A 14,556-nucleotide genomic window follows, 5' to 3' on the forward strand; every position below is an offset into this window, starting at 1 on the left:
GGCACGCTCTATTCTATTCACTACCTTTTACCTTGTATTTAGTATTTCGCATTTAGTATTTGTGTTGTTATGTACTATTACTATTACGATTACGAATACGGACACTGTACTACTGTCTACCGTCTATCGTCGCATGCCACATGCTCGATATGCAAATTTCACGCAACCGCGACGTCGTAACTTTCTGCGGTGAAAATAATGTTCTTTTTTTTTTTTTACACACAACACTCTCGCTCTTTTTTCACACAACTATTACGGCCATTACGTACAAACGTAGACGGATGTGACTTATTACGTACAACTAGAGTGAGATAAAAAATTATTAAAAAAACGTTAAAGATCTAAGGGAGAGTAAACCGAGTGATAGTTAATAGCAAACAGATAAACACTATATTTCAATCGCAGTTTAGAATTAAAAGGTGAAGAATTCAGTATTATTACAGGGAAATGCCTGAGATTAATTAGCTGTGGTAAATGTGCATTAGTTACGCAATTATTTATTAATAAGATTATACAATACTTTCAATCTTTAATCGTCTATATACAGATTGATTTGTTTAGTTAATTTTTTATTTTATTTTATTACGTATTTGTTTGCGACTCAGATGACAATTTAATCCAAAATTTTGAACTATAATGTGTAAAAAAGTTTACTTTAATTTTTTAAATAAATTATTTAGATAGTTTTTATATATATAAAAAAAAAAAAAAAAAAAAAATAAATCAACATTTCACGTGCAATTACAATATGACTCTGCATTTTCAAATAAAATATCAAAGATATTTGTGTAATTAAAAAACAAAAAACTTGTAATATAAAAATAAAAAATAATTTGTTGAATAACCTAAAAAATTTTCAAAGTATATAATAGAAATAATATAAAAAAGAATTGAAAGCATAAAATATTTCATTAGTGATGAGCTGGCTCTCAATTAAGATCTCATTTGTTGTCTCTCATAGACATTTATAATTCTTTCCGTAACTTTCTTTCGAGCGGTGGTGAAGTTATAAAAGAACTAAACCATAATATACAGTCGAAAAGTCATCTGTAAAATAGAGAAGAGTGAATAGAAATAAGAAGTAGGCATATATCATTTGGTAGCAGCTAACACCTCGATTAAATATATTTCTTTTATATTTATTTACAGAGCTCCTCTTCCATCCTTTGTGCTTTAATTCTTAACTTTTATTTTTATTTTTATAGACGTTAAACAATATAAACACTTGCATAAATATGAGTATGTAGACAGTCAACTGAATCTTGTAAGGGTTTAGTTTTATAATACAACAATAACAACAACAGCGGGTACCATGCGTGTTCCACATCCTCGCATAATTAAGGTCTGGCCTTAATGTACTTTTAATAACTGGATAAATAAACATAAGCGCAAGCACCAAGCGTAATTTGAATCCGGATACGGCACGATGAGTACTTTTGATAAAGTACAGTGTAATGCCTCCTTAGAGAGAGTTACATGTCTTACTTCCATCCGTCTTCACTCTTCTCTTGTAATAATAATAGTCCTTTATTATTTTTATTATAATATTAAATTTTATTTTTATATCATCTCTATTAAATTTTACATCACTGCCTCGATAATATTATTTTTAAACATTTTTGATTGAGACTACACTTAATTGAGACATTCTGTTTAAAAAATACTTATTATTAATTTTAATTGACTTTTGAAATCGTGGGTAATTATCGCCGCGCGATAATTGTTGGTATTAAATAAAAAAAAGTTAAAAAAAAAAAAAAAAAAAAATTGCGCATAAATTAAATTCACAAAGTTCACGGATGTAATGTAATGTATGTGTATCATACACGAGGTATTTTATTTGGTTATTATGATATTATGGTTATTACCTATTAAGGCGGAGCAATATTAATTTAACTAAAGGATTAATTGGCTTTCACAGACGTGATTCGTCTATATCCATCGATCAAAGTCCATGAGCGCATTGTTTTTTAATTCTAGTTCACCAGGGCCGGCTTCTTCTTAAGATTTAAAACTTTTAAGGGAGTCAAAGGATTTTGCGTTCGTTATTGTTGTTATTATATTATGTAATTTAAATCTCTAAATATTATATCGTTTTACTGTAGCTGACAGACTACTTTATAATAATTATTCATCTTTTAAAATATTAAATTGCTACTATTTATTAATCTATACACTATTAACATTAACACATATTTCTTAAAATCTCATACTCAAGACTCGTCTACAGCAACGTCTTTTATTTTATTATTATTATTATTATTATTACTATTATATCATCATTTATTTTTTTTAATGTTTATTTTCGTTTGAATAAAATTCGCTGGATTCTCACACTCTCGAGAGTGTTTTTTCTTTTGCTTCCGAAATGACGATTGTCATTATAACAGCGCTGGCATTGTTAACGCTTCGTCGGCTCAAGTAATTCGTTTATACATTTATCACGCGATACTAAAGTTTTTTCATTTTATAGCCACTTGATCCTTTTTTTTCTGACAGATAATATTTATTGCCTATTTTTATTGTTTAATAATTTATTCATCAGGAAAAATGACTATTTTATTGCTTTGAATTATTAGAAGAGCCAACAGACAACAATGTTATCACTGTAATTTTCACGGGAATTATATCCACACATGCAAATGTTTTGTATATCGAATTATGCTTCCGCTTGAGATGCGGGAAGCGATTGTAAGTCGTAGGCGTGACTAACATTAATTTATAGAGAAATAAATCCGAGAATGTTTGATATTCCGATTTTTCGCATAATTTTCATCCAATATTATATTTCCATACATAAAATAAATAAATTATGCAACCACTAATGCATATTATATCCAAGAGAAAGAGGAGCTACAAGATTAATGATATTGTTAACCACGAATCACTCAGCCGAAGTGAAATGTATCAACTTGCAAGTAAATGACATCAGGAATAATAGTGCGGGGGCGACGGAGTCTGATGAATACGTGGGAATTACAATGGAAGCTGGAAAAATAATATTATGCTGCGGTAATTTATACAGGAAAATTTTGTCTGGTGTCTCTGTACATGTATGTATAATATGTTGGGTATGTTGTATGGTTTTGTGTGGATCAACGGCCCTAAAGGGGTTTCACATAATACATTTGTCCTAGTGGAATTGACGTGAGGGCAGACGAATCCTGACATGACGATCGATAATTCTTTGTTATCCTGGATATTGTCAATTTCGTATTTTTTTCCCTCGGTATAATTTTATTATTTATCAAAATAATTTATTTTATAATTATAATGATATAATTAACGCACAAATTAATTAAATTTATGTATCAAGTTACTAGGTAGATAAAAAATATTATTACATGTACAGAAATTTAATACTATCCGTTATCCATCAGTATTAATATGTTTAATTATAATTATCATTCAAACATAATCTAATAATCAAATTAAAATTATTATCTCAAATGATATCACTTTTATGAGAATTGCTTTTTTAATATTAATTTTATCTAACATCAATTAGACTATAACATGTGTTATCATGAAAATAATAATTAACATAAAATTAAAAAATTAAAGTTGATAAATAAATGATTGATTGTAAAAGTTATCAATTAAAATGATTAGACCGTCTATTTATAGAAAATAAATCAATAAATAAATTTATGATGAGAATATTCAAATGATCTCCGAGAGTCTTGATGACTAGCCAGCGGAGAGACAATATAAGGGAGAACGTTGCTCTTGCAAAGCCATAAGCTATAATTTATTCAGCTCGCCGGGTAGTGTCGCAACCACTAGTGTACACACAACCAAATACAACATCGTACATTACTTTAGTACACTCACACAACTTTATCAATCAACAATACAGATGTATATTGTAATCTCCCTCTCTGACTGTTATGTTGGTGAGCTAAACACGCGTACTGTAACCACATTATAATTCAGCGCTAGTCTTAATAGGCTAGTTTGATTCCTCAGCTTCAGCTATTGTGATATCTCGCACATACCATGCCGTATACATGCTCTTACATAGTATTTTATGAATCATCGAGAAACTCATTTATATTTATACACACTTACTATCCAACTAATATATCCTTCTTTAACCTTTATCAATATTTATTTTTGTTGCTATTTGCAACAATAATTGGCAACACCTCAATACCTAAATTACCATACTAAATTTTTTTATAATCGATTCATTTCGACATTTTCCAATAAAAAAAAAAAAAAAAAAAATATATATATATATATATATATATATATATATATATATATATATATATATAAAAATAATAAAATCAACTTTTTGTATTATTATTTATTATAATTCATAATTCATAATAATATTTTTAAGCAGCAACAGTCGGTGGTTCTTTTTCCTTTGGCTATACGACTACGTAACTCTTATTTTGGGCAATTTGGGTTTTTTGTCGGGGCGGCAACCGTTGAGTTTACAACCGAGGCCTCATCTTCAGCCTCAGTCATCTCTCTGCTCCTCTTTTATTTTTGCCATTTCCTTTTCTTCCTGCCACTTTTGCACTCACTTAAATTGTGTGTATAGTTATACCTTTACACGCACAACATCCTCATACACTCTTACTCTTTTAGTCTTTATTTAGCCAAACAACTCTCAGCTATTCGCTCTCTATATAATTCTCACTCGGAAGAATTGTACCCACCACACGTATAAACTCATTTATTACAGCTTATATTCATATTTTATGCAAAACCCACACGTTCTTAGATAACAGTGATTCACTCTCAAAGTTATTCACGCGCTTCCGCAGCTCGAGGATTCGCGTTAATTCTTAATTATTGATAAACCTTCATTCATTCTTTCATTTATTCACAATTTTTACTTCAAACAAATATTATCTATTTATTTCACTGATTCATTTTTTATTACGTGACGTATTTTCTTATCTTAATTGATGGTAGATTTATTTTGTTTCAATAAGATAAATTTTGTACAAAAATTTTTTTTCAAACTCTCTGTAAATAAATGTTGAATTAAAGTTATCCCAGTATGTAAATTGAATCAGGGAAACGAGTCATGGCCAACTTCTTATGCGTGTTGGCTACTTAGTAATCAACTCTTGTCGACTTATTGAAACTCAATCGATTTACACTTTATCAAACGTTCAATTTAATCGAAATTCAAAATTTAAATTTAAAATATAAATAAATTTTTTACTCAAGATTTATAACTGAGCTTCAAAATTATTTGCAAAATTTTATTTTAAATTAATTATAAAAATTTGTGTGTTCTAAATATTTTTAATAATAATAACAATCATAATAATAATAATAGTAAGCTTAATAAATGATTTATCAAATTTGTAAATCGAATAAAAAACTAATTTAGTCAAGACGGGTGTGTGCAGTAATTTATATGAAAGAACTGTTAATGTATTTATTGCCTCAAGTTATGTTACAGCTTATGAGATAGGTATTAGACGTTCTATTAATTCAAGACAATAAAATAATTCACAGGAGAAGTATTTTATACTATTTTTTTTTAATTCATATTTTTTTAACATCGTAGTATCAAAAGTAATAATGAGCATCACCAACTATAATGATTTATTTTTAGATTTTTATCAGGAACTTGAAAAATATTTCGGACAAAGCATTAAATTAAAAAAAAATCATTTATTATAGATCACTAATTTTATTTCAAAAATAACAAATGTATCGATTGTAATGATTATTTTGGAATATAATTCGAGTCTTGTCAATTACTGACTCTTCTCTTTTATTTTATTTTTTTTTTTTTTTTTTTTTTTTTTTTTGTTCCTAATAACCTTAATTTAATAATCTTTTCTATTCGATTAGTAATTAAAGCCAAGATAAAACTTATTTTTTTACCGTATAATTATTAAGTTACAGGCTATAGGTCTATCAGGTAAATGGTTAAGATGTTTTAGTGTGTCGTTGTTATCGCAAGTTAATTATTTAGAAGAAGCATTAACGAATTTAAAGCAGTTATTTTATCGAGTTGTTTCAAGCAGGAACTGCTGAATTTTTATTTCAGCTCAGTGTCGTGCGATTATACCTTAAAACATTATTATTGTAGATATAGATATACACTGCATTGTTAAATTTTAAATACAGGAAGAACAATCGTTTAAACGCGTACGCTGTTAAGTATATATATTATTGTAGAGGGAAGTGAAACGTAAGACGACAGGTGGAAAGTTGTTTAATATTTATTGTCTATCGTTGGCCTCTATTCGCACTTCTCAATCCGGTATATTTCACATTAAGATTCGTGGTGGTCACTCTCAATTCATGGAAAATATTTAAATATCACCGTATACCTATATGTAAATATATTTACTTATATATTAAGATGTAACTAAATATTCATTCATCGAAAAAAATTATTTTTTATTTACCCAAGTCGTATATAATTAATTTTTTATTGAGAATTTTAATAATTTCACTCTTGATTTTATGAAAAAAAAATTATCGTGAATAAAAAAAAATTTTTTTTGATTAAGTAAAATTAATCCAAACCAAAAACGATTGCTCAGTTCAAAAATTTTTTATAAACGTATTAATTAAAATTTTAAAATAATTGAATAAATTAATATTATTTTGATTTAGATGATAAATAAAATGATAAAATGAAATTTCACTTGACAAAATAAATTGTGCATGCTAAGAGTGAGGAGTTAATCGTGCCTCGACTCCTGCAGGTGCTGTAATATCTAATGAGGCCATTAGCACGCTGTGCACTGTCGGAGATTTCATCAAGCATTTATGACAACTGATGTGCCTATACTGCGTACCTTCCTCTCTTATCTTGTTGTTACTTTTGTTACAGTACAACAGAACCGAGTACTTAAATATTTTCCCAACAAATATCAAACAATTACCACGCTTATTCTCCCTGAATAAAGAATTCTCAGTATCAATTGCTTAGATAACTTTGTTTAATCGATAATACCTACTCATATTAATATTTATATGGTTACGAAATTTATATATAACTTTTGCATACCGCAAATAAATAATAATAACAAAATAGCGCTCGTAAATCATGTAACTCATTGTGATTTCATGTCAATTATTGTTTATTACCAGTGAGTTTATTTTTTCAAAGAATTTATCAAATAGAAAATGTGAATTATCATAAAATAAAATAAAATAATAAATAATATATATTTTTATGGGATTTCATCGAAAGTTTGAATAATAATTTATGAATAAAAACTAATAAAAAATAATCATTTGTTTCAGATTCCTGTGATACTATCGTAGATAGATCTTACGGTGAGTTTTTAAACCTATTTATTGTTAAAAAAAAAAAAAAATAATCTTATTGTTTATCGGCAATTAGACGGGGGAAGTAAGAGAGTAAATAAGCAATTACAATTAAAATGTATAACAATGCATATAATTTAAAAGCGTTTATAACAAACTATAACCATTACGAAACATTCTCTCAGCAAGATGTATCCTTGAAGTGGCTTCAAAAGTTAGTAAAAACGTTAGCGGTGTGTCCTTTGTTTCCCCTGAGCAGTCTCTTTTTTACGATCATATTCTATGAAGTTATCCGAGGCGTATCGTCATCAACGAGCGACCACCGGGCAAAAAATATTATCTTTAAAAAATTTGCGTGAATATGATAAATTACCTCGGAAATATACCAAGCTAGAATTATAAAATTTTATTTTGGTCTTTCCTGTGTCGAATTTCATTTCACATCGCGCATTTAGCGTTTTACATTTTTTAACAGACTAAATGTCCTTGCTGCTGCAGAATGATATGAATTCCCGGCTCATGATCCAAGAAACGATTCATCTTCATTTAGATACCGAGTAATGGAGAAGGTAGACGCCGAGGGTTGCAAAAACTCTCTTTATATCCGGTGGTGTTTTTATTATTATTATTATAATTATTAAAAATAATATAAAAGTCATTAAATTTTCGAATTGAGAATTTTATCAACTGTTCCTTGACGACATAACAGTTCGCCAGAAGCTCTTTTGACCGTATCTAAACCTAGTAATTACTCTCAGCATAATTAACAATACAATGAATGGCAGCAGGTACAATAAAAACAATAAAAATAAAAAATAAAACAAGAGATCGTTGAGTGTGGTCTGAAGTCATCAATCGCGTCTTGTCTGTAGTGAACAACAAAAAGGGTGTTAAAGCCCTTGTAAAAATTTAAACTTCTGGTTTAGAGTATGTATACCTTAGGGGTGAATCAACAGGTCCAAGTTATAAGAGTGTAAAGCGTTTTGAATCCACCCTCTCAAGCTCTGGGGTATGAATTCGTCGAGTTAGATGTAAAAAAAAAGGGAAAGGGAGAGTGGTGGTGCTGTCTACAGGGGGTCTGTTCACTCGCGAGTGCTTGCGGGTTATCTGGCTCTGGTTTAGATACAGATATGATGATATGAGAAATACATAAGCCACATAGGAGGGCTGACAGCCGATTAGGGCAAGAGGCAGCCAACAAACCCCTACGGAAAACTTAAAATAACATCGCTCGATCATCTAGCGGGTGTCTTGCTCGACAACCACCAACCAACAGCCTGATTTCTTATTCCCTGTGTCTGACCAGCTACTCATTCATCCGACCAGATTTACAAGACATCAACATCAGCAGCTTTTGATATCTTGGGAGCATCATGATGATGCAGACCCCGTAAATCTCGATGAGATTTTATTTGATATCAATATTAATATCAATATCAATATCAATAATGAGCCAAGAATAAAATGTTCAAGTATCGACGTGTTGAAGTTGAGCACCTCTTGGATGCTCATTACAGTGTGTCCCGCCCCCGGCCGCGGTTAATAAGGGTATGGAGTTAGGTGGGGGCGGTGGGTGACCTCGCCTGGAGCCTTTACTCTTCCTCACGTCCTCACTTGCTATGCGTCTTACTCTTACTCTTTTGTTCCCTCTCGGTATTATTATGATTTATCTTTATCTTTCTCTGGTCTGATCCTCCGAGGCTCTCTCCCTTCATCTTGTTCATCCACCAACACGTGTATTGTAACATCAACATGAACATCACTAATACCATCATCAGCATCATTCTCTCATCTGACTAGCGACTACCTGGCAGGGACTCTTTCCTACCCGGCGGTCGACGGCTTATACAAGGAGAATCGTACAAGTACAAGGTACTTTGCATTCACGACGTATCGACTCGAGAAATTAGAGGAAGTGACGTCCTTTCGCACCTGGACATTACCGATCAACCTTCAACCATTCAATTATTTTTTTAGCTTTCTTTCTTTCATTTGCTTACTCTTGTACATATAATAACTCTACTTTATTTTAATTATTTATTTATTTATTATTTGGCGGCTTAATTAATTAATGGTCATGAGCTTGAGTTAACTTAACGGTTATGTATTCTCATTCGATTAATTAAAAATAAAATAAATTATTGTAATGAGTTCGAAAACACAGTGTTCTGTATCGAGTTGATTATAGATGGACGTTATGTTATAAATTATAATACATATATTTTGTTTTAGAATTACAATAATTGTTGCGAGCATTTGTGAACAGGAAATGATGTAATGATCGATAGATGGATAGAGAAAGATAGAAAAATAAAAAGTAAAAGATAAAAATAGTTTAGTTTAATATGGTGATGAGATTGAAAAAAATTTCCAAGTTTGTTCGATGGTGTGCATATAAACCCGTTAGCGGTTATTTTTTGCTATAGCTTCATTATCTATGCAAGACTCTTTAAGAGCTCCGTACCGTGTAAGTGGAAGTGGAAGAATGCTGGGAACATTACATCAACTAGAAGTTAAGCAAAAAAATAGTTTCTTCAGAGGTACAAGAAAAATATTTATATGTTTCAAGTATGAGAATTATTTTAATTTTTATTTATTACAAAATCAAGTTTCTTATTTTAATATCAATTTAAAATAATTTTTTTTCCGTCAATAATTGTTCTCTTGAATCAAGTATTATTTTTTGTCAGAGTAATAACTATAATAATAAAGCTGTTATAATTATAACTATTTTTTAAAAATAAGAAAAACTAATAAGCGACATAGAATTCGATAAAATGATATTATTAAAATGTTATTAGTATTAGTTATTACAATAGACAAATATAGCAAGAGATCTTAATTATACATATATAATCGATAAAAGTTTTGAATTACATAAAACGTCAATCTGATTTTAAGATAGCGTCGTTTGTATTGATAAAAAAGCTAACGGAAGTAAGAATATTTGTTGTTGTAGACTTTAAACAAGATAAATTAACAAAATATGTCCGAGGGATTTTAATATGTACATACATCGGATAATCATGAGTCTTAATTTAGATAAAAAATTAAAATGCAAGTACCGGTGGTTGAAGCCGTTACAATTCTATCTTTTTTAGAGCCCGGTTGCTCGTTCTCGACTTCGGAGAACTCTTGACTGGCATCTGAAGCACGTCTGATGTGTATACAGAAGCTTTGAAAAAACGTTAACGCCAGTGTCGTCTAAAGGACATACAACTATCAACTTCTCTTTACTCTTCTTCATCTCAGCCTCCTTTTTATCTTATAATATATATAACATCGATCTATATATCGTCTCAAAACCAAAAACCGACTTTACTATTTTCAAATAAACTATTTAAATTTACATTTTTTCAGTAAGAATTTTACAGATATAAACACAAACAAGACTATCTTATCCGCGAGAGCAATGTTCAATTCAGCCGTTCACTCTTTACGTCTGAATGTTTTAATGCTACCTGACCGAGGTTACGAGGTACGATGTCATCTTTCCTACCTTTCGAGAATAATAAAGGTAATGGCCGTATGACCATTCACCCAACTCGGGCCATTAAGACTACTCACTTACCCTCAATTTAAAAAAAAAAAAAAAAAAAAAAAAAAAAAAAAGGGAAAACTATATACTAGTACACTAATAGCTAAAAAAAAATTCGTCCCTTCCTTTGTTATTTTCTCTCGGTAATTTTACTACCCACTCGATTTCGAAAGATAAATATATTTAAACCTTATCGCAAGTCCAGAGTTGGATAAAAAAATTTTTTCTTTCTTTGTTATTAAATTAAAAAAAAAAAAAATAAAATTAGTGATTAGAATAAATATTGGTCAACAGCGCACAAATCTCAGAAACTATGGATTAATACAAAAGAAAAACTTGGACATAAAACAGTAGTTTTCTGAATAAAATTCAGAGTCGAGCTTTGAGTCTTGAGAGTCTGGAGCTAAGTCTTGAGTTTATCTCGAGGGAATATTATAAAGTTAGTAGCCATATATATACATTGGAACACGACAACGTCTGCCCTTCTCTAAAAGGAATACTGAATCCGGAATCATGAATGAACTATGCGAGAAGGAGGCCTATTATTTAGCATAGCCACTTTTTCAGCTCCTGCTCCTTCGGCAGGCACCCTGATATGCCATGTACATGCATTATATTATTATACACACATATATATATATATATATATATATATATATATATATATATATATATATATATATATATATATATATATATATATATATATAGCGTACAGCCATGGAATTGTCGGCTGTCTTTGTATTCCCACAGACAGATGATGACGACGCAAACCAAACGGACAATCTCTCCATCGCATTAATCTGGAGCACAGCCTTAAGCTTAACCTAATTGAGAGAACAAATCAATGATGCATACAAGTTTCGCATTTAATTACTCACTTTTTTATTTTTTACTCCGACAATAATAACGTCAAGAGGAGGAATGATTAATTCGATAGTCAAATTAACCCTTGGGGAGATTTCGGAGACGGTAAATCGCGGATGTGTGTTGTGGTTTTGATAATGAGCTGAAAAAAGAAAACGAAGGAGCTTTAAGAAGCAAGAGAGATTACATTATTAATGTGAGAGAGACGGGAGATCTAAGAAAGGAGTCTCTTACAAACTAAACGATTACAGGAATCGGTGATCCGGCAAATGACTATTAATGATGTTTCGTGTCGGATCTGCATCTTTGAGGATCTTTGAGGATCTTTGAGGATCTTTGAGGATCGGGTATAGAGAATTGAGACTAAAGTTGGCGGCATGAGGCTTGTAGAATTAAAATAAAAACTATAAAAGTCAATGCGGTTGCGGCTTTCGTATATTATATTATATATATATATATAGATAGCATAACCAGCGATGAGTATACGGGAGAATTGGATTCTCCGATCCCGATTCTGATCCTTTATCCTATCCGCGCATATAAGCCAGTTTAAGATTTTAATACGCCCGGTGATCTCGACGTGGTGAAACTACGTCTCAATAATATTCCGGTGTAATAATAATGTAATAGACGATCGGGCCTAACGATATCTTGCAAAACGATTGCCCATCGGTTAACAATCTCCTCATCACTCGCTCAATCGGCTATTTATTATCAACAGAGATTCTCATTATATTCCTAATATCTAAATGTTATTTTATTTATTAATGTATGCAGAAACAGACTCACAAATCAGCTCTTAAAGATGATCAATTAAACGGCAGGCCGTCGATCTGAAATGCATCATACCTCCTATAATATATAACTAATAATTATCTATAATTAAATACATCATCGGCTGGTCCATGCAGCGAGCAGATAGTTCGTATGGTGGGTACGGGGTGTGTTCTTAAGGCCTTGACTTATCTTCTGTTCCTACTGTGCGGGTGTCCGGTGTTTTAAATATATATGTATAATCCATTTGAGCCCACATATGATTATAATTTTTATAGTTATTTAATTACCGCTTTGTAAAATCCAATCAAGGAAATTTTTTTATCCTGGTAATTGGTGAAAAAATGATAATACGGTTTAATGCCCAATCATCTGAAAAATAATTGGTAAGTACGATAATAACAACAGCACACAAAAGATCTAATTCTTGGTGGAGGATTGATAGGCCACGTTTCATTTGTCCGTAACGACAGATTACATTTAAAGATTGCATGACGTTTGTCTATTAATCAAGCTGTATCATCATACGAATGGAGTCGCTTTTATATCGGAGTTGGTGATGCCGCCCAGCTTCAGGCGATTTAATCTAATTTGTATCGTCCTTTGTTAATCACGCCGCGGTCCATGTTAATTTGTCCCGTGCGCTTACCAGACACTGCCAATTGCCGGATGCGCTCTCAGCGCCGCTCTTTATTATTATGTATTATAATACGCTCGACTCATCCAAACTACTGCGCGCACATTTTCTTTGTTCCCAAACTCTCAGATGGATCTTTATCTTTATCTTTATCTTTATTTCTGGTCCTCGATATAAACACTACAAAAATTACAATTTAAAAAAAAATTTTGAATTACATTAAAAATGAATAATAAAATAAATAAATAAATATTTAATGAATCAGAAGCGCTGGGTCGTTAGTTCGCAGTTACCGCAGACAACATCTCACAGTGTGTCTTGTAGTCTGGTAGGATCGACATCCAATTCCAATAGATTAAATGGTGTATGAGCCAAGCTCAAGCGTCGAAGTATAATGATCGATAGGCCAATAATGTCTGGATGTAAACGCGTGTACTCTCGCTCGCTGCTGCTCGATAAAATCCGCTTTTTAAACATCAACAAACAATAAAAATATAAAAATAATAATTTAATAGATGCATGTATATGTTGTATATAAAGATAAAGAGGCATCGATGGATGAGGGAGAGCATGAGGCCCCCTAAGATACGACAGCCACTAAAGAGTAAAGAATCGAGAGTTACTCGACGTAGGCACATATTAAACAGTATTATTTATTGCCCCCCGCTTGAGCCTTTGATTTGATTTAGCAAACAGTATCCGTAACAAATTGATAAGCGTTCGCGGTCGGCAACATCTGAGATCCGAGCAAGACCCAAGAGAGCATCGAGCGTCGGGTATCGGGTATCAGGGGGTATCGGGTATCAGGGGGTATCGGGTATCGGGGGTAGGTCAGGGACGGACGTAGACGAGTCTTTCCACACATTCACGTTCATGTAACGCCAGTAAAACCGCGATATCTTCGTGAGAGGGCGCCATTAGCATAGAAGGACCCCCCACGGCGGGCGGTTGGGCCCTTCGCCGCGTGGTACATATTATAGAGAACTCTGATATATAAACTAAGAGCCATTGATTTATGAATCTAACGATTCTTTTAATTATAATACGATATTTATTCAGATGAGGCGTGCAGAGTACCAAGTCACGCTGCTATATGGTAATTTCTCGCGTTGCCTCCCACTCGCTTCCATCAGCTTCTCTCATCCTCTTATCCTCTTCTTTATTTATTTATTTATTTATTTATTTATTGTTGTTATATTTTATTTTTAACATTCTTCGGGATTCTTTTTCATCGATACTACTCGGCCACCCACTCTATTGGCAATGTGCAATCCCCACCACACTGATACAACCATTTAATAAAATAATTTTGTAACTCATTATTATTTATTCTATTAAATATTAAAGAATAGTTCTATCATTGCCCAGTGGCCAGTCTTTCAACTAGTAAGAAGGAATTCAACTCTTTTTTTTTATTTTAATAATTATTTCCTTGTTTTTTTTTTTTTTTTTTTCTTTAACTTTCTGTAACTGGACT

At 31.5% G+C, this 14,556-nt stretch overlaps 1 protein-coding gene across 1 annotated transcript in view; it reads left to right on the plus strand.

The window, feature by feature from the left end:
• LOC141529772 (uncharacterized) overlaps positions 1-14,556 on the plus strand; it is a 69,681-nt gene that overhangs the window by 8,489 nt on the left and 46,636 nt on the right. The window contains exon 2 of the mRNA XM_074246465.1: positions 7,240-7,272. Within this exon, the coding sequence (XP_074102566.1) occupies positions 7,240-7,272 (33 nt within the window). The remainder of the gene's footprint in view (positions 1-7,239; positions 7,273-14,556) is intronic.

Source organism: Cotesia typhae, unplaced genomic scaffold, assembly GCF_013202065.1.
Source record: "Cotesia typhae breed Kobodo isofemale line unplaced genomic scaffold, CoteBio_Ctyphae contig_48, whole genome shotgun sequence".
Classification (NCBI taxonomy): domain Eukaryota; kingdom Metazoa; phylum Arthropoda; class Insecta; order Hymenoptera; family Braconidae; genus Cotesia; species Cotesia typhae.